This window comes from Microtus pennsylvanicus, chromosome 9 (genome assembly GCF_037038515.1).
Source record: "Microtus pennsylvanicus isolate mMicPen1 chromosome 9, mMicPen1.hap1, whole genome shotgun sequence".
NCBI classification, from domain to species: Eukaryota; Metazoa; Chordata; class Mammalia; order Rodentia; family Cricetidae; genus Microtus; species Microtus pennsylvanicus.
The window spans coordinates 94,956,854-94,976,203 of NC_134587.1; the positions used below are offsets into that span (position 1 = coordinate 94,956,854).

At 43.4% G+C, this 19,350-nt stretch overlaps 1 protein-coding gene across 1 annotated transcript in view; it reads right to left on the bottom strand.

The window, feature by feature from the left end:
- Window positions 1-19,350, bottom strand: part of Galntl6 (polypeptide N-acetylgalactosaminyltransferase like 6) — a 1,064,237-nt gene that overhangs the window by 46,498 nt on the left and 998,389 nt on the right. Inside the window, exon 10 of the mRNA XM_075986809.1 lies at window positions 9,621-9,842. Within this exon, the coding sequence (XP_075842924.1) occupies window positions 9,621-9,842 (222 nt within the window). The remainder of the gene's footprint in view (window positions 1-9,620; window positions 9,843-19,350) is intronic.

Below are 19,350 nucleotides of genomic sequence, written 5' to 3' on the forward strand. Positions count from 1 at the left end.
TGGCTGAAAGACACTTAAGGAAATGTTCAACATCCTTAGCCATCAGGGAAATGCAATTCAAAATGACTCTGAGATACCATCTTACACCTGTTAAAATGGCTAAGATAAAAAACACCAATGATAGCTTATGCTGGAGAGGGTGCAGAATAAGGGGAAACCTCCTGCATTGCTGGTGTGAATGCAAACTTGTACAACCATGTTGAAAATCAGTATGGCAGTTTCTCAGAAAATTGGGAACCAACCTGCCTCAAGACCCTATTCAAAGGATGCTCAATCATACTATAAGAACATTTGTTCAACTATGTTCATAGCAGCATTGTTTGTATACCAGAACCTGGAAACAACCTAGATGCCCCTCAACCAAAGAATGGATAAAGAAAATGTTGTACATTTGCACAATGGAGTACTACTCAGTGGTGAAAGCAATGACATCTTGAAATTTGCTTGCAAATGGATGGGACTAGGAAAAACCATCCTGGGTGAAGTAACCCAGACCCAGAAAGGTGATTATGGTATGTACTAACTCATAAGTGGATACTAGCTGTAAAGTAAAGGATAAAGAACCTATAGTTCATGACCCCAGAGAAGCTAAGTAACAAGGAGAGCCCTAAGAGAAACATATATAGATCCCCTGGGAAGGGAAAATAGACAAGACCTGAGAAAAGCATGGGTTGGGGGAAGAAGGGAGGGTAGAAGGCGAGGAAGAGGGAAAAAGGGGTAAGGGAGGAAAATTTGAGGGATAGTTGAGGTGGAAGAAGGACAGAGATGGAGAGCTAGGAAAGAGATATCTTGATTGAGGGAGCCATTTGGGGCTAGCAAGAAATTTGGCACTAGAGAAATTCCCAGGAATCCACAAGGATGACCATAGCTAAGACCCTAAACAATAGTGGAGAGGGAGCCTCAACTGGCCTTTGCCTGTAGTCAGATTGATGACTATCTTAAATGTCATCATAGAATCTTCATCCAGGAACTGATGTAAGCAGGGGTAGAGATCCACAGTGGAGCACTGAGCTGAGCTCCCGAAGTCTAGTTGAAGAGTAGAAGGAGTGAGGATATGAGCAAAGAGGTCAAGACCATGATGGGGATACCCACTGAAACAGATTACCTGAGCCCATCAACTCCGGCCTGACAGGGAAGGAACCAGCATAGGACAAAACTAGTCCTTCTGAATGTGGGTGACAGTTGTACAGCTGGGGCAGACTGTGGGATGTGGATTTATCTCTCCTGCTTGTACTGGCTTTGGAACCCATTCTCTTTGGAGGGACACCTTGCTCAGTCTAGATATAGTAGGGAGGGCCTTGGTCCTTCCTCAAAGCAATGTGTTAGACTTTGTGGCCTTCTTATGGGAAGCAAGTTTCTTAGAATGGCTTTTTGGCAAAAGCTGTCTGGGCTGCAGAGATGGCTCAGATGCTAAGACTACTTGCTCCATTTCCAAAGGGCCTGAGTTTGTTTCCCAGCGCCTACACAGGGCAACTCTGTTACAACCTGTAACCCCAGGGTCTCTGCTACCCCCTCCATCCTCCACAGATACATATGCCATAGACAGGCACGAACACTTAAATAAAAATAATGATAAATCTTTAACATACAGCTCTCAGTTATCGAATGTTTATAAATTGTTTTTCAATAGTCTTGATGCTTGAAGGATACTTTGGTTTGATATAAAATATTTGGCTGGTATTTTAACTTTCAAGAATCTCTACGAGGTTCTTCCACTGCCTTCTGGTTAAAAACAAAAATTCCTGCTTCAAAATCTCATTTTTTTCTTCTTTACTTTGATGTGAACTTTTTTTCCCTTATCTTAAAAATACAATCACTGTATTCAGAAGCATTTCTCGCTGTTGGCTCCTGAGTTTCCCAAGCATGCTGATTCAAATCTTTCATTTTAACACTTCCTTGAGTTATCGTTTAAATGTTTTCTGTCTTTTGTTTTTGAAAGGACTTTCTTCTTCGAGGATTTCAGGCTGTGCCTGCTCTGCGGTTGCAAATCTTTTGATGAATTCTTTTCTTCCTCTTAAATTTCTTGTTTGTATTCTTCTTCCTTCTTGCCTTAATTTTCATTATGTGAATTTTTGGCTCTTTGGATTCTTCCTTTTAACTTCCTTTCTAAAATACATTTGGTTGCTTTCGCTGTCCATTCCCAAGTTTTCTCAGCTCTTTGTTCACAGAGTTGTGTTTCATATTCCAGCCATCTCACCTATGAGATGTTTGAGTTCTGATTGGTACACTTCTCCAAGCTCTGATTGTTTTAAAGATTCTTCAGTTCATTATGAAATTTGCTCTTCATTGCAGTTTTCATCATCTAGTTAAATGCGTACATTTCTATTGCTACACGTGTACGTTTCCATTAGTACATGTGTACGTTTCCATTGTACATGCATATATTTCCATTGCAACATGTGTACGTTTCCATTGCTACATGTGTACGTTTCCATTGCTACATGTGTACATTTCCATTGCTTGCAGGAACTGGATTTGTCTCATTTTTATTTTTACCCCTGTTGAACCTCTGTATGGGATTTTATCACAATCTCTTTTTACTTTCCTCATATAAATGAGACAGCTTATTTGACTACTAGCGGAAAATTCACGTGGAGTATTCTTTTCTCTTTTTTTGTGTGTTCATGCATGTGAAGTGTTAAATAATATTATCTTTGCGAAAATCATATCTTTGCCTCTCCAGGCTCAGTCCGAGTCACAAAAACTTCCTGCCTCTGACTCCGTGTCTTCTAGCTTTAGGAAGGTCTTTCTTGTTACACTTAAATGTGTTTCTGTCTCAGATCTTGCTTTTTTTGGTAGCTTTTGTTTGTCCCCATGGGTCTCCAATGCTTCACGTTAGATCCAACTCACAGCCAAATCCTTTTGTTGCTGGAGCTAGGAAAGCTTGTGTCTCTGTCACAATAGCAACAAAAACAACAAAACAGAAACCATGCAACAAGAAAAACTCTAAGGCCTCTTGGTGTGTGTCTGAGGTCCTTGTTAGCCAAGGATGGTCACCTGACTTACATTCTTACTGCTCTTTCCTAGAGTCCTACTGTTTCTATACTGGTCTTCAGCTTGGACTGGTAGGGAAGGGTTTTTAGTTTCGCCGTTAATTTTTAAAACGATCTGCACACTACCTGTTCTTTTGTATGGGTGTGTGTGATTGTACTTGTTGATTTCAGAGTTCTCTCCTCGTTTACATTTCTAGCAACTTCTCATCTCTCCTGGAATCACCAATGTCCACGCGTGTCTGGAACTCACATTGCACAAATCCAGCTTCCATAACCCCCTTTGGGATTCCTTGTTATCAGTGTTGTGCCGATGATGTCCATGTTTGATTTTGATTTTGCTCTTTCTTCCTTGAATGCTCTGTCTAGGCTTCATGATGAGAAGAAATCAGCAGGTCTCCTGCTCATAGTGACAGAAATCTTACTCTATTCTAAAGTAAGATTATTGTAGACATGTAGCTTTACTTAATACTCCATAAATTTGCATAACTAAAATAAAAACAAAATTTTCCTAAAGTAAGTTAAATACTAAGATGATCAAGTAATTATTATACTTTACTTTTCACATGCTCCAGGGAAGTATGTATTTAGTGTATAAACATATGCCAAATACAAATACGTATATTTTAAGGAAGGATAAAATACATGTTTTTTTCTCCTTCTGGTTCCTGTTCTTGTTGTGCCAATCTTGGCACATCCATTGTTAATTTTGTGACTGTGCAGACTTAAAAAGTCTTTATTTTTCAAAGTTGGCATCTCCTTTAGACAAAAGAAAAGTCAAAAGTTTGGTTTTTCTTTTTCTTTTCTTCTAAGACAAGGTCTCATGTATTCCAGGCCAGCCTTGAACTTCCTGTGTGACAACCTTAATTTATGATCTATTGTGACTTTCTGGGTTCTAGGACATAGAGGCATACACCCACACATTTCATCTCTGTGGTGCTGACCTCAGGGTTTCTTGTGGGCTAGGCAAGCATTGTACTAACTGGGCTACATCTCCAGACCAAGATGAAACATTTCATAGACAGGTTTATATATGTCATATGCAACAGAAGAAGCATTAATTAGTTAGGCCTGAAGCTCCTCTGATTCCATTGTGACTTGAGACACCTTGCCATTGTTTGGACACTAAGCCATGAAGTTTGGTCATCTGGGAATATGAAACCAAAATTACATTGTCAGGTATTCTTGGGTGTCTTCATAGCCTGTTATAATAACGGAGAACTTAGAGAACCCATAGTAAAATTTGAAACGATAACTAAATTCTGCATTCATTCCTACATTTTTTTCTTTGCTTTGTTGAGCTCCACAGAGTTAGATTAGTAAGAAGTACTAGCATTGTTTCTTTCTGAGAAAATGAATGACAGATTAGGTCAAATCTAAGACATGCAGAATGGCAAATTATCTCGGAACAAAAACTTAATTTAGAGATCTGGTAGAATGGGACAGAGTGTGAGGGACAGAGCCAGCATCTGTCAAGGGAGCAGAGGGACAGCTTCATTTTGCATATTTCTCAGTTACAACAGGTTATAGGGGAAATCTAGGAAGCTGGCCTGACTATTGCCAAAAGGATGCTAGGGGCCTGTTCTTTGTGTAGAAAACAAAGGCTTTTCTCCTTGCATCCCACTTCATTTGAAAGAAGCAACACCACTTCAATCCTTCAACTAATGCCCCTCAGTGAGGAACTTCCTTCTCTGGAAGCTAACACAGAGACATTAAAGAATCCTGGGTGCTGTGAGAATGTCAGCAGGAAGAGCAAGCAAACAGGTTAACGGAAGTCAAGAGCAGCAGTCGGAAGCAGCACAGAGGAGCTGGCATTATTTAGGTTGCCCGACTTTACGAACACTCTGCAATTCAGGGTGACATTCATCTTGAGGGAGGAATTTAAATTAGGAGTCAAAAATGGTTTTAGAGTGAGATGAAGTTTTGAAAATAAAGACCTATTTTTTTTTTTTTTGCGAAGTTGCAAGGTGACAAATGGGTGTTGTAAGATTGGCACATTGAGAGCAGTAAGCAGACACTTTGTGAAAAAGGAATCCATAGCACTGTTTGCGAATGATATCTATTGTCTGTCTTACATCCTTTCTTCTCTCTTCCACATGATTTTTAGGGTTCGGAAAAACTTTTCTTTATGGATTAGAAAGGGGTGCTATAAGTGATTTAAGCACATCCATGAATTCTAAGGAGGGGAAGAGAGAAAGAGAACATGATAGGAAGTTCATTTTCTTTAATTTTACATTTGCTACAAAGAGATACTCCATGTGTGAGTGGTTGAAGAACGGCTTTCCACTTTAAACCTGCTCTCATCCTGTACGAGACAGCATCCTGGAAAAGCTTGTTGCTGCTGCTTGAATAGAACTACGGTGTACTTGACTCATTGCATGGCTCACAGTTAGTCTGGCTGGGCCCCGTTCCTCCCCTGATTCAGCTGCAGCCATTGTGAAGCAAAGGAAGGGTGGCTTTCAATGGGTATTGGTCTCTAGTAGTTGTGACTTTGGCTTCAGCTTTTTAAGTGAGAGGGTTTCCCCAAGAGTCTTGAAATCACTGGAATGTCTCCTTTTTCCTCAGGATGATAAAATAGAACCTTTTGCAACAAAGCACCTATCAGTCCACAGGAATCAATGATTGGCAATTTGTTATTGCAAAGAGCTGGATTTGTTGGGCCAACGAAGAGATGACACCTGGAGATCCCCTCTTCTGAGTGAGAGACAGAATGAGTCCCAAGTGTGCTCTCTGCGGGCTTAGATACACAGGTTCATGGGCATGGCCTTGATTGGTCATCCATTCATTCATACTTCCCTCCATCAATAAATAATCATTGAGCCCCCCCTGCGTGCCAGACATTATTTCTCACTGCCAAAGAGTAGTTAGTAACACCACAAACCAGCAGAATCTCTGTGCTGTGGGGCTTGCTTGCCAGTGGTGGAGATAATAAGAAACAGGATGAATAAACAGGACATTCTGAAACAGTGATGGATGCTAGAGCAATGGAGGAAAGAGAGTGAGTTTCTGTGTGTCCTCATGTGGGCAGGATAATTAGGCTACTAGGGAAAGCTTTGCTGAACTGTTATGTTCTTTTGAGTTAGGTCCCTGTCTTACATAGGGTTTCTATTGCTGTGAAGAGACACCGTGACCATGGCACCTCTTATAAAGAAAACCGTTTAATGGGATGGCTTAGAGTTTCAGAGGTTTAGTCTATTATTATCATGGCTGGACATCATGGCATGCAGGCAGACGCAGTGCTGTAGAAGAGCTAAGAGCTCTACATCTTATGGGCTACAGGATGTGGTCTGTCTCACTGGGTGTGGCTTGAGCAAGTAGGAGACCTCAAAGCCTGCCTCCACAGTGACACACTTCCTCCAACAAGACCACACCTTCTCCAACATGGCCACAGGTCCTAAAAAATGCCACTCTCTTTGGGGGCCATTTTCTTTCAAACCACCTCAGTTCGAAAGAAGGTGACAGAGGAGCCATAGAATTTCAGGGGCAGGAGGAGTCCAAGGGTGCCAACTGCACTGCAAAGGCTGTGAAGTGAGTTTGTGCTCGTCGTGCTCAAAAGCTGCTGAGGTCAGGAAAGGAAAACATGCCAGGGCTAGCAAGAAGTTTTGCAAGAGGGGTCAAGTCATTCAGAGTCGTTGATTTTGACACATGCGCATGTGCACACACACACACAACGTGCGCGCGCATGCGCACACACACACGAGAGAGAGAGAGAGAGAGAGAGAGAGAGAGAGAGAGAGAGAGAGAGAGAGCCTTCAAAACACTTTGAATGGTCTGAGTTCATATCTTAAGTGGGTCTTTGTTGAAAAGAATCTTGAGGGCAGCAAGAGCCAAGGAATGAGCTAGGTAGGAGACAGCCGAGAGCTGGTTATGGTCTATAATGCTGTTCACAAGCTGAGGCCCAACAACCAGGACCAAAGACAGCCTCGTAACTGTTTACCCAGAATCGGGGTGGGGTAGAGAAGCAGGTGGCAAGCGACTCAGACCATAACTGAATGAGACCACGAGTTTCCTACTTCTTGGCCCAGGACTCGCATAAAGGGTCTTGGGTCTGGCTGTTGTTGGCTTGTGGTTTCCTTTCTATAAAAGGCCCAGTGTTTGCATTGCTCTTTTAAGTATTTTACTATAGCTGTGGCTGACCTACTGTCCTTGCTTACAAGCTACGTCTGCTCTAGCTGAAAAGGCTAAGCAAACGCCATGACGGGATCCTAATAACCTGGCTGGAAATTAGTCCCCAGTCCCCGCTTCCTGAAACTAGACAGGCAGTATCTGAGAAAGCCCATGAACAAAGGACAATCAACCAACAACGCTGCTGACAAGGGGAACTGCATGTACTAAGTCTGAGCCAGCCCCCTGCAGCATCTCAATGACCAAATAGGGACAGATCCTGAGATCTGTCCACACACACCCAAAGATGAACAACACTGTAGCCTTAGCCAGTCCCTGCTAGCCCTAACCAATCAGAAATGTACTAATATAATTGCCACTTGCTTAAGCCAATCATAGACAGAATGAGCTGTTTTTGGAATTCATTTAGCTGTGTATAAAAGGAGCCTGCTAGCGTCTTTTGGGGTCGCCATTTTGTCTTGGGTCAGATGCGCAGCCCCAGCCTGCTGGAACATTTGGCTCTGGAGAATTAAACACTCTTGCTGATTGTACCCACATCTGGTGGTCTTTTATGGAGCTTCTCGTGGACCCTAACACTAGCAATCGCTTTAAAGTTTGGAGGATGTTACAAAGCCTTCTCAGATACTGAATTGGATCCTGGAAAGGAAACGCGACTGCAGTATAAAACCCGGTTAAATCTGAAACAACTATAGTTTACTGAGTGTTATTATCCCGATAAGAATCAAATCAGCTGATTATCTACCAGTCGATGTGGGAACCACTAGAAAGACTAAATGTTACTAAATGGGAGGTACAAACTTTCTATATTACAATCACGTGTCTCTAAACAGAAGTATTCTAAAGTGAGAAGCTTATTTCAAAATAACTCCCAACCAAGACATGCATGCCAGGCAGGAGGATAGCGAGTTGGAGGGCAACCTAAGCTACATACTGGAGATCCTTTCTTAGAAAGCAAAGCAAGACAGTCTTTCCATATAGCACAAACCAAAAGGCCACCTGAAAGAAAAAATTGTACAAGTGTGAAGAATGCGGCGATCTCTCACAGATATGTTCTATGTTCTGTGCACTTACGTTTCTTTATCCCTTTAAGAAACTGGCTCTTCGCTGGGTGGTGGTGGCGCACACCTATAATCCCAGCACTTGGGAAGCAGAGGCAGGCGGATCTCTGTGAGTATGAGGCCAGCCTGGTCTACAAGAGCTAGTTCCAGGACAGGCTCCAAAACTGCAGGGAAACCCTGTCTCGAAAAACCAAAATAAATAAATAAATAAATAATAAATAAATAAATGGCTGATATACAATGTACAGTCAGAAAAACAACCTATTCCTTCTTGCTATTTATTTTTCACACAGAGTCTCGCACATCTGTGCAGATGACCTTGAACTTCTGATTGTCCTGCCTCCTTCTCCTAGGTGCTGGGATTGGATGCTGAGCGTAGGGTTTCGTGCATGCTAGGTAAATACTCCACCAACTGTACCCCATTGCCAGCCCCTCATCACGTTGCTTGGATTAAGCAGCTGCTTTTCAGAGCTAGGTGACCCCAGATTCTAACTAGGTAATGAGATCTTAAACACACACCCCTAAACCAGGGACCGTGATGGAAAGGCTCGGACACATGCCTGGCAGTCAGCCCTGGGATGGTGGGAACACACAGCCCAGCCAGCATTTGCTCTTGATAGCCTCTTCTAAAAGCAGGTTAAATTGCTAGGCTAAATCCACCCCACCGGACCAAGTCTTTGTTTTGACACACATTTCTGGAGGGGAAGAGCTACAGTAATAGTATTAAATGAACAGTGGAATAAGCCATTTTATTCCCAAAGATGGACGTTTCAAATCTGGGGCCTGAAGCTTTCTGGATCTTTCCATTTGCGATTATCACGCAAAAAAAAAAAAAATCAGGTCAGAGTGTTGAAAATCGGAAAGGGCATAGTGCTCATTTAATGATCATTTAAGGAACCAGTGTGGCACCTACATGCCTTACATTCTTCTTGATGGTACAAGGTACACCCTGGTTAGGAGACTAGCTCCACCCTCCTTTTCTTTGTCCTTGTTCTTGCAAATATAATCGGCAATAAGGCTGCTCAGAGGACAGTGAGGGACTTCCAAACATCTGATCACAAGTTTTATAATATCTGATAACTGATCATGATTATTACGAGATGTTATTTTCATTCTCTATGAGCTTGCGTGGCAATTCTGCCAATCTGAAGTTAAAATATTTTTTTTGAGGCATATTTAAAAAAAATCCATTTGAAGCATCATCAGCCTTGTTCAGTAATTCTTGGATGGGATACCTGCACTGTGGGTCGGGTCTTTATTTCTAGCACTTTCTAAAAGGAAGTTAGACACTCATTTATCGGGGATGATTTTAAATTAATTTGCTAGACTGACAGAGAAGAGAGGGAAGGTTGAGCAGTCTCTCCCTCTTCTCACGCTAGGAGGAGGAGGAGGGAAGGAGTTAGTTGTCCCCCCCCCAGGCTCTCACAGGTAGGGCAGGTCTCCTCACCTCCCCCCACGCGGCAGGCAGGGGCTCTACCGGAGGGTAGTATTTAGGCACGTCCCAGGCCACGGCAGCCATGAACCATTTGAAGTCTTTGCACTTGAGTCTCTTGCGCAGCTCCTTCTGCGCGGAGATGTCCCCGGTGGAGAGGTGCCTGTACTCTGGCCGCCGCTGGTAAATATACTCGGCGAATTCATCCATCCAGGTCTCAGCCACACGCTTCAGGTTCTGCACAGCAGGGACAAAACAATAAACAAGTTAGTTATTGGCGCCTACGCCCCAAGGATCATTTTACTTGCATCAGAAAGCGAAAAGAGAAAAGTAAAAGAAGCGAGGTGTCCGCAGGCAACCCTGGCTGGTGGGTTATTAGCAGTGAGAGCTTTCATGCCGACGAGGAGTGTGATGGGATTAGCCCGTGGCTTAGCGCACATTCTGCTTCCGGCCTGGGGTTCAGCTGACAATATGTAAATTGATTACCAGAGCTGGAAGAAGCTCTTCTCAAAATTACGATGATTTTGTTGCCATAATTCTGTTATTTAATGGTGATATATACTTATTTTGCTTTTTATGTACAGCCGAAGGAGTTGAAACTGGAGAAGACGCAGCTTCCCTTAGGAATCTAATTACTTAAAGCATTGCAAGATTCAGGCATCTTGGAGGGAATAAGGAGGAGTACGCTGCTATTCTTTCCCCACCCCCTAGTGTAGAGAGACTTAATTTTCTTTTCTAATATAGTGACATGGACGCCAACCAGAATTTAATAATTTACTGCGTTTGGAAGTGGAAGGAAGGGAATTATCAGAGAGTCAGTCTCTCTACAGGTGCTTCCTGGGGCGAAGAAGTCAGGAGACAGACGGCAGGAAAAATAAGCAAGTTCTTTAGGATGAGAAGGTTTTTGTTTGTTTGAGACAGAGTCTCACTATGTAGCTCTGGCTGTCTTGGAACTCACTGTGTAGACCAGTCTGGCCTCTAATTCACAGAGATCTGCCTCTGAAGCACTGGGATTAAAGGTGTGTGCCGCTATGGCTGGCTTGCAGGTTATGTGTTTCCTGGCTTTGGGGTTGAGCAAACTGTTTAGCCACACTGGGTTTTAGATTCTAAATCCAAGAACGGCAAGAGCAGTGTGTGGGTTGTTTGTAGGATTCAGTGAAGTAGCTCTTCCTGTAAACTACTTAGAATTAGTCCACACCAGCTGCTGTGGGAGCTCCTTCAGCCAATAGCCTTTAAGATCCCAGCTCACTTGGGTGTGATCTCTTATACTATAATTGCCTAGGTAAAGCACATGCTCACTCTCTCTTCTGGCTGCTGGATTTGGTTCCTGTTCCCTGTTTGTGCAGAGGACTGTGATCTAGGACTGTGATCTATGAGCCTACCCCTAATTAATAACTCTTTATTATACCTAATTCTGAGCTAGTGTGGGGTTATTTTGTAACTTCCTTCATCATCTGTCGCCCAATGTGGGAACCAGTCCACCCTTTTTTGGGATCAAAAAGTAAGCTGTCATTATGAGTACTAGAAAGAGTTCAGGATTGAAAATGGAAGAGCTTGGGTATTAGGCTGGTCATTATAACTCAGGTCTCTGAGAAAGAAGTGGAGTGGAGATGAGATACTGTCCGTCATCCTTTCAAATTCTGTGGCAATAAGTGGTATACAGAACAGCTGCATCTGCCTAGATGGTGCCAACTTGATGCCTTCAGCTCTATAATCATTTTCATAGGCTTGGGTCCCATGAACTCTGGGTATTGTTCTTTCAAGTTTAATTCCTTTAGTTTAAAGGCTTGGTTTGTATAAGCATTGGTCTGGTCCACTTTCTCATTTGCTTGAGAGGACAAAATGACCATGGTTGGGAACGTCAGTCAGAGCCCAACATGAGTGATTAGAATAAAAGTTCGTCTCTTTATCTTAAGGAATTGCTATGGAACCTTAAGTCAGATACGAACCCTGAGGTCTGCTGGAGCCACAGAGGTCTTTTATTCATAATGGGACTGGATGCCTCACTCCACCGTCTTCAGGCAGAGCATGTATCTGCCTGCTCCTTACTTCATACCCTCCTCAGATCTCTTGGCCATGTTTTCTAGGAGGTGAGAGCTGGGGTGGGCTCAGTTAACAGAGTTTAAGGCAGAAGTAGAGCCACAACCACTGCTCTCTCGTTGTTGGCTTTCTTATTTTCTAAGATGCTGGTGCCTAGTTAGGGAAATGACAGAGAGATTGTAAGAATTACTGCGGAAACATTCTATTTGATTTCCTTTGCTTCCTAGTCTCACCAGGATTGTCTCACACAGCTTGCTTTCCTCTTTCACTTCAAGGAGTCTTGGCAGGTAAAAGTGAACCTCGTTTTGTGATACTCTACCTTCACCAGTGATTCTATATTGCCTGATTCATTAGGGTTCTGTACTGCCCAATTCATTAGGGTTCTGTAGCGACAATAAAAACAGAGATGTTGACCAATGGAATTAAATTGAAAAAAAAGTTTAAAACAAAGAAGTAAAAAAAGGCAGCATCTGTCTTCAATAAATGGTGCTGGTCAGACTGGAAGACTGAATGCATGTAGAAGAACGCAAATAGAACCATGTTTGTCACCCCGTACAAAACTCAACGCTGAATGGATCATGAACCTCAGAAGAGGACCAGCCACCCTGAATCTGATAGAAGAGAAAGTGAGGTAGGCTTGACTTAGAAATAGATTTTTCTTACTAGGGGGAAGCCTTCTGAAGCATTAATTGTTGTGGTCAAGGAACAGACATCATTCCCAAGTCTTTCAATGGACTGGACAAAGAAAATCTCTCCAAGGCCATTACCCTAGAAATAACAGCACACTGCTAATTGGTGGCTGTAATTATAATTCAGTACTTAGCTTTTGGAAAAATATTGGAACTACAGCTGAAAAATGTCACAACAGTTGCGAGAAGAGTTTCCATGGTCTTTTTATAGATTGTAGACAGCTTCCACTATTCCAGGAAGCAGTTATACTCACACGCATTAGCGTGCATTGGCATGTTTATACAGGGGCACACACACATACACGTTCAAATACATGGCAGTAATGGGAAGGTGCAAAGGCAGATTTCTCACTTAGGCATTCATAGCTATGGTAATGTGCAAAATCACGAAAGGGAGGCGTTCCAATAACGTCTCTTGCCAGGAGAGCTCTCGCCAGTCCTTTCCCATCTGTGTCTGAGATAGAATGAATGTTGACGGTGGTGCTTATGTGTTCAAAGTGCGGTTATCAAAGAGAAAGGAAAAAAGAAACCCTCTAGATCAGGAGATCTAGACCAGCACTCGGTCTTCTCCCAAACTCGCAGAACTTAGATGTGGTCTTATGTACAGAAAGCCAGGAATTCCCTAGGGTTTCTGCTAATTTTTGAGTCTGAAATAAAAGTGTGTTACACGTTAGGGTGCTCCTGTGGATTCCTTGGGTGGGGAGATAGGTGCTCAAAAAAACCAACCTTCAGTTTCCTATTTGGGGATGTTTTTCCTCCGGCTGATATCTTGCTCACTAACCTCTATGAGTGAGCATTTGTGTGGGGATTTTTATACTTTTTTTTTTCTTGAGACAGGGTTTCTTTGTGTAATAAATCTGCTCTGGAACTCACTTTGTAGACTAGGCTGGCCTCAAACTCACAGAGATCCATTTGCCTCTGCCTAAAGGCCACCCTTCTTTTTTTGTTTTTTTGTTTTTGTTTTTCAAGACAAAGTTTCTCTATGTCACCCTGGCTGTCCTGGAACTCATTCTGTAGACTAGACTAAACTCAGAGATTCTCTTGCCTGCCTTCTAAATGCTGGGATTGAAGGCATGTGTCACCCTTGCCTAGATAATTTCTCTTATCTTTCAAGCACTCCTTCAATAACTCACCTGCGTGTGAATGTTTATGGAGGGTTTCATGCAACTTCCAGAACACAGATGATCAAACAACATAAAGAGTGATGGAAACTATGGTAGCCAGTCCCGCGGATTCTTTACAGATCTATGACTTTCTGTAAGAAATATTCTCTGCCCAGAATGTCCTCCTTTCGTCTGTTAGTTCTGGCCCATGGTGCCCTCCTCCTCAAAACTCCCTTCTGTCTGCTTTGGAGGGCTATATCATGATCTTCTTTCCATGAACACTGAGTCAGCTTTTCCACTATCTGCCCCTGCTCGTCCATTTTCATAAACAGTCTCCCCTCCACACACCTTCGCCGTTCTGCAGACTTTACTTTTCAAGTATTGCCCACACTCCACAGCACGTCCTTAACATTGCTCCTTAATTCTACTCCTTGGTATGAAACCTCTGCTTACACGACCGGATCTATCCATCACCTTTTAAAATAGAGCAGTGACTCCCATCTTTCTCTCCATCCTCAGCCTCAGTATCTTTCTCTTCTGGTCTTCTGATATCCTTCCTTAAAACTCTTATTTCTCCCAGTTAGCATTGCCAGAGAAAATACATGGCATATAGTTAAGTGTCACTTTCAAATAAACAACAAGCAGCTTAAAATTGTGAGTATAATTAACATTCACATTATTAATATTGTACAGGACACGCTTATACTAAAACTTTGTTGCTTATCTGGAAATCATATGCCGCTGAGCATCTTGTATTTGAACTTGTTAAGGCTGGCAATCCTCCTTGGTGATATGCATAATCTGATTATAGTATGTACTCACTCCACGATGCTTTTTAATTCATCAACTGTATGTGCAGAATCTCATAATCTTGATGCAATTGCCAAATCCGTAGTGAATGTTTTGCTTCTGTGGAGATTATTTCAGAGTCGTTGGAAGCAGCTCTCGGCTGAGGAGTCTGGTGTAGTACACAGCAGATATAATAAGACACACACTCCTCTGCTTTGCTGGATTTAACAGGGGGGGGGGTCTCCTGCTGCCTCTATCTGGGAAGCAAGCAGGGAATCGCAGAGCTTACAGGAAACAACAGGCATAATTGGTAGCTAAAGGTGAAAACTCAGCACAGACAGAATGGCCTGTGAAGGGAGGAACTAGCCATGTCTGAAAACAGTAGGGGAAGCCTCCTGTCTTTGCCAAGTTGTGTTCAGTCAAGTAGATTGGGGAGATGGCTCAGTTCTACCCATTTTGAACCCAAGAGGCTTTCATGTGCTAGGGAAATATCTAGCACAGGAATTATTTAACAGGTACAAAGGTACTGGATACAAGAGAGGCAGGCACACACACACACACACACACGGGGGTGGGGAGAGAGAGAGAGAGAGAGAGAGAGAGAGAGAGAGAGAGAGAGAGAGAGAGAGAACATACTTTAGAAGTTTTAAAAAGCTGCTATTTCCTGTTCATGAATGAGAAATGAAGTCAAAGCTCCTTCCCTACACTTTCACGGGCTGGCAGATGGGCCGCTTTTCCGGCACCCTCCTGTCATTCCTCATGTGTCACAGCATGCTCTCTCACGCAGTCCAAACTCATATTCCTCTCCGTGTTGCCCAAATCTTTATTAACACATACAACACATTCAGTTCTATCCAAGGTGCTTAGGATTTAGATGCTGCTTGCTTTGAGCTACCCAACACCAGGTCTTTCTTTTCTTCTTTCTAGTGTTTATCAGCTCTTGCAATTGATTTGCCCAGAACATTCAATCTCACTTCTATCCCAGTTCATAGAAGAATTTTCAGTCCTGGCTATTTTTCACTGTTATTCAGCATGCGAAAACAACGGGTTCTGTTAGTCCTGCTGGCTCACAGGGCCGCATACATCTATTTGCTAATTATTATTAGTATTCTTTTCTTTTTTGATACCAGCAACTCTGCTGTTGAATTATTCTACAAATACAACTCCGTCCAGTTTCCCTGTGTATTATTTGGGAGTCGGCCGTCACAGCCGTGCCGTGCATTTGTTTTATCTGGGCAAGTCTCACCTTACTAGCATGCCTCTATTCCTTTGTGCATGCGTGATTGTTACATGTGCACTGGTGTGACCCCAATCCACACACTGTACTTGTGTCAATATTAAGCTATTTTGTTACAGTAGCTTGAATAATAGATTTCTCTCTCTTCATATATATGTATATGAGGAACTCTTTCTGAATGAGACTAGTTTTGCTGGCTGTCACTAGGTCTGGGGAGAAAGCTATTTCTTCACAGTCATTCCTACAACAAGGGATGAAACCGCTACCCTATGCATTCAAGAATCCTGCTTCGATTCGAAGGCATTTCTTTCTCCTCTTTGGTATCTAAGAGGGCTTTAGTGGCTCAGGAGTCCACTCCCAAATCCTTCTTATCATTGATAATATGATAATATCATCAGGGACACAGCTCTTAAAAGAGCATCTTTGTAGTCATCCCCAGGCTCACAACAGTTATTCACCCGCTTCCCTTTCTCTAATCTGGAAACTTCTTTGAAGTCTGTGGGAAGTCATCAGCATAGGGGAAGGAAGTTAATCCAGTCCCACATAAGAGGCTTCCCGGACAGGTGATTTCTCCTTCCTTTACCAAGCTGTTGGCGGGTGGTCACCTACATTGTTTCTCCTGACTAGGGTTAGCCCTTTCTTTCGGTTGTTTGTCTCTATTATATTTTTGTCTGAATATTTTAGATACTTACTATAGGGCTTATGAAAACTTCAGTACACCTTTTAGGTACAAAACAGTCAGAAAACAATCCCATGAATGATTTAATTACAACCCCTAGTTACAAAATTCTAGTAAGCTGAACTTTGCAAACAGATTTACGGAAGGATAGTGGTTGGCAAGAAACTACTCCTGTAAAATATTCGACTTGGCACACTATCAAATGTAGATTTTCTAGTGAAGCTGCAATCATTAGTAAGGTAGTGAACACATCCAATGTGTCCAAATTTTCCTCTTGCCTCTTTGGCATTTCACCCCAGCAGTGAGGGACAGTTAAGATCAAGCTACCGGTTGGCTAATCAGTCATTGCCGTATCTTCAGAGAAAATTGTATAAAGACAGGAGGTAGTATCCAGAATCACAGTGGCTACAGGATGGATGTGAAGGCATAGGAAACCAGAGAATCAGAGTTCAGGGGCACTCTGGAGCACACAGGGAAACCTTAATTCAAAAACTAACATGTATGCATGCGCATGGACGCATCTCTCCCCCATCCCCCACAAGTCAGCTCTTCAGCGAGCTCTTCTAAAAGTAACTAAAGCCAAGCATTACCCAGAAAGTACTTAAAACTAAACATCTCCTGATTTGGGCTCCTTTGTATATTCTGTTCATGATATTTCTTTCAGGCATTGGCACACCAATCCAGCAGGACCTTAACATCCCTCAAGACCAAGGAATGGACAAGGAAGTGCCGAGTTGTAGCAGAGTAACATGGGTTCTAGAGACATATTAAAACTATCCAGGAAAGGATGGGGAGATGGCTCAGAGGCTAAAGCATTTGCCATGCAAATATGAGGAGCAGGATCTGGATCCCTAGAACCCGTGTAAATGCCAGGGGGGCTTAGGGCTTTCTGTAGTTCCAGCCTGGGAAGATGGAAATGATGGAGCAAGTTTGGTGTGGGAGTTTCTTCTGTCTATGTGTTGCTTTTATTGGTTAAGGAATAAAGAAACTGCCTTGGCCTGTTGATAGGGCAGAACTTAGGTAGGCGGGGAAAACTCAACTGAATGCTGGGAGAAGGAAGGCAGAGAGAGAGAGATGCCATGAAGCTGCCTGAGACAGACGCCTGTTGGAACTTTAGCTGGTAAGCTACAAGTATGTGATGATACATAGATTACTAGAAATGGGATAAATTAAGATGTAAGAGTTAATCAATAAGCTAGAGCTAATGGGCCAAGCAGTGATTTAATTAATACAGTTTCTGTGTGATTATTTCAGGTCTAAGCTAGCTGGGTGGCTAGGAATGAAGAGGTAGCGCTCCCTGCAACACATCAGCCTTAGGCCTCCACATGTAGGTGTGCATTCCCCCACATGCAGGTGTGCACCCCCACATACAGGTGTGCACCCCTCCACATGCAACTGTGTACCTCTTCCACATACAGGTGTGTACCCCCTCCACATGCAGGTGTGCACCCCCACATATAGGTGTGCACCCCTCCACATGCAGGTGTGCACCCCTCCACATGCAGGTATGCACCCCTCCACATGCAGGTGTACACTCTCCCACATGCAGGTGTGTATCTCCACATGCAGGTGTGTACCCCTCCACATGCAGGTGTACACTCTCCCACATGCAGGTGTGCACCCCTCCACATGCAACTGTGCACCTCTTCCACATACAGGTGTGTACCCCCTCCACATGCAGGTGTGCACCCCCACATACAGGTGTGCACCCCTCCACATGCAGGTGTAAACTCCCCCACATGCAGGTGTGCACTCCTCCACATACAGGTGTGTATCTCCACATGCAGGTGTGTATCTCCACATGCAGGTGTGCACTCCTCCACATACAGGTGTGTATCTCCACATACAGGTGTGTATCTCCACATGCAGGTGTGCACCCCTCCACATACAGGTGTGTATCTCCACATGCAGGTGTGCACCCCTCCACATGCAGGTGTAAACTCCCCCACATGCAGATGTGCACCCCTCCACATGCAGGTGTAAACTCCCCCACATGCAGGTGTGCACTCCTCCACATACAGGTGTGTATCTCCACATGCAGGTGTGCACCCCTCCACATACAAGTGTGTATCTCCACATGCAGGTGTGCACCCCTCCACATACAGGTGTGTATCTCCACATGCAGGTGTGCACCCCTCCACATGCAGGTGTAAACTCCCCCACGTGCAGGTGTGCACCCCTCCACATGCAGGTGTGCACCCCTCCACATGCAGGTGTGCACCCCTCCACATGCAGGTGTAAACTCCCCCACATGCAGGTGTGCACCCCTCCACATGCAGGTGTGTACCCCCTCCACATACAGATGTGCCACCCTCCACATGCAGGTGTAAACTCCTCCACATACAGGTGTGCCCCCTCCACATGCAGGTGTGTACTCCCCCACATGTAGGTGTTTACTCCCCACTAGCACCTACCCACACACATGCAGCACATGAACACATACATGTATAACACATACACACACTTCAAAATGAAAAAAAAAACCATTCTGCTGGAAATACCAGACTGAGTGTGAGAACAAGCTGAAGCCTGGGACCAGATCAGGGCTGTCGCCTGGGAAAAGATGGAGCACCTCACAGTTCTGAAAACTTGTCTCACAGGCTAATCTTCATATTCCATTTACCTGGCTCCTTCATTTTTCCTATAAATTACAACATTGCTAGAGGTCACAGGAAGTTGGAAATTCTGGCTAATGTGTAAATAAAGCTCTTTCCCCTCAACAATTCTTATCTCTCAGTTTTGTTTTTGTTGAAATGGCAAACGGTGGGTCTAAGATTTTCCACATAGACCCTGCCATGTTTCCAGTCTTGTTAATCCCGCTCATCATGACATCAGTCTCTCACTGTATTCCTGTAGACACCAAGGGCACGAAGCACTCTTGTTGGCAAAGTACCTGTTTGATTCTTTTGCTTATTAAGAAATATTTATGTATTCATTTATGTGTGGGAGACTGAACCCTCATGTATACTAGGGATGTTCAGCGCCATAGAGTATACCCGGGTCGCATTTTCCCTTAAATTAATGGATTTTGAGAACTCTTTACAAATTCTGCATTCACGTTCCTTGTCAGACACGATATGCAAGCATTTCCCAACACTGCTTATTATAGATTTTTATTCCAAGCACCTTCAAACTAGGAGGTCTCAGTTTCAATGGAGCTCAATTTATCAGGTGTTTTCCTAGGTATCGTTTCCATGGTATAATATGT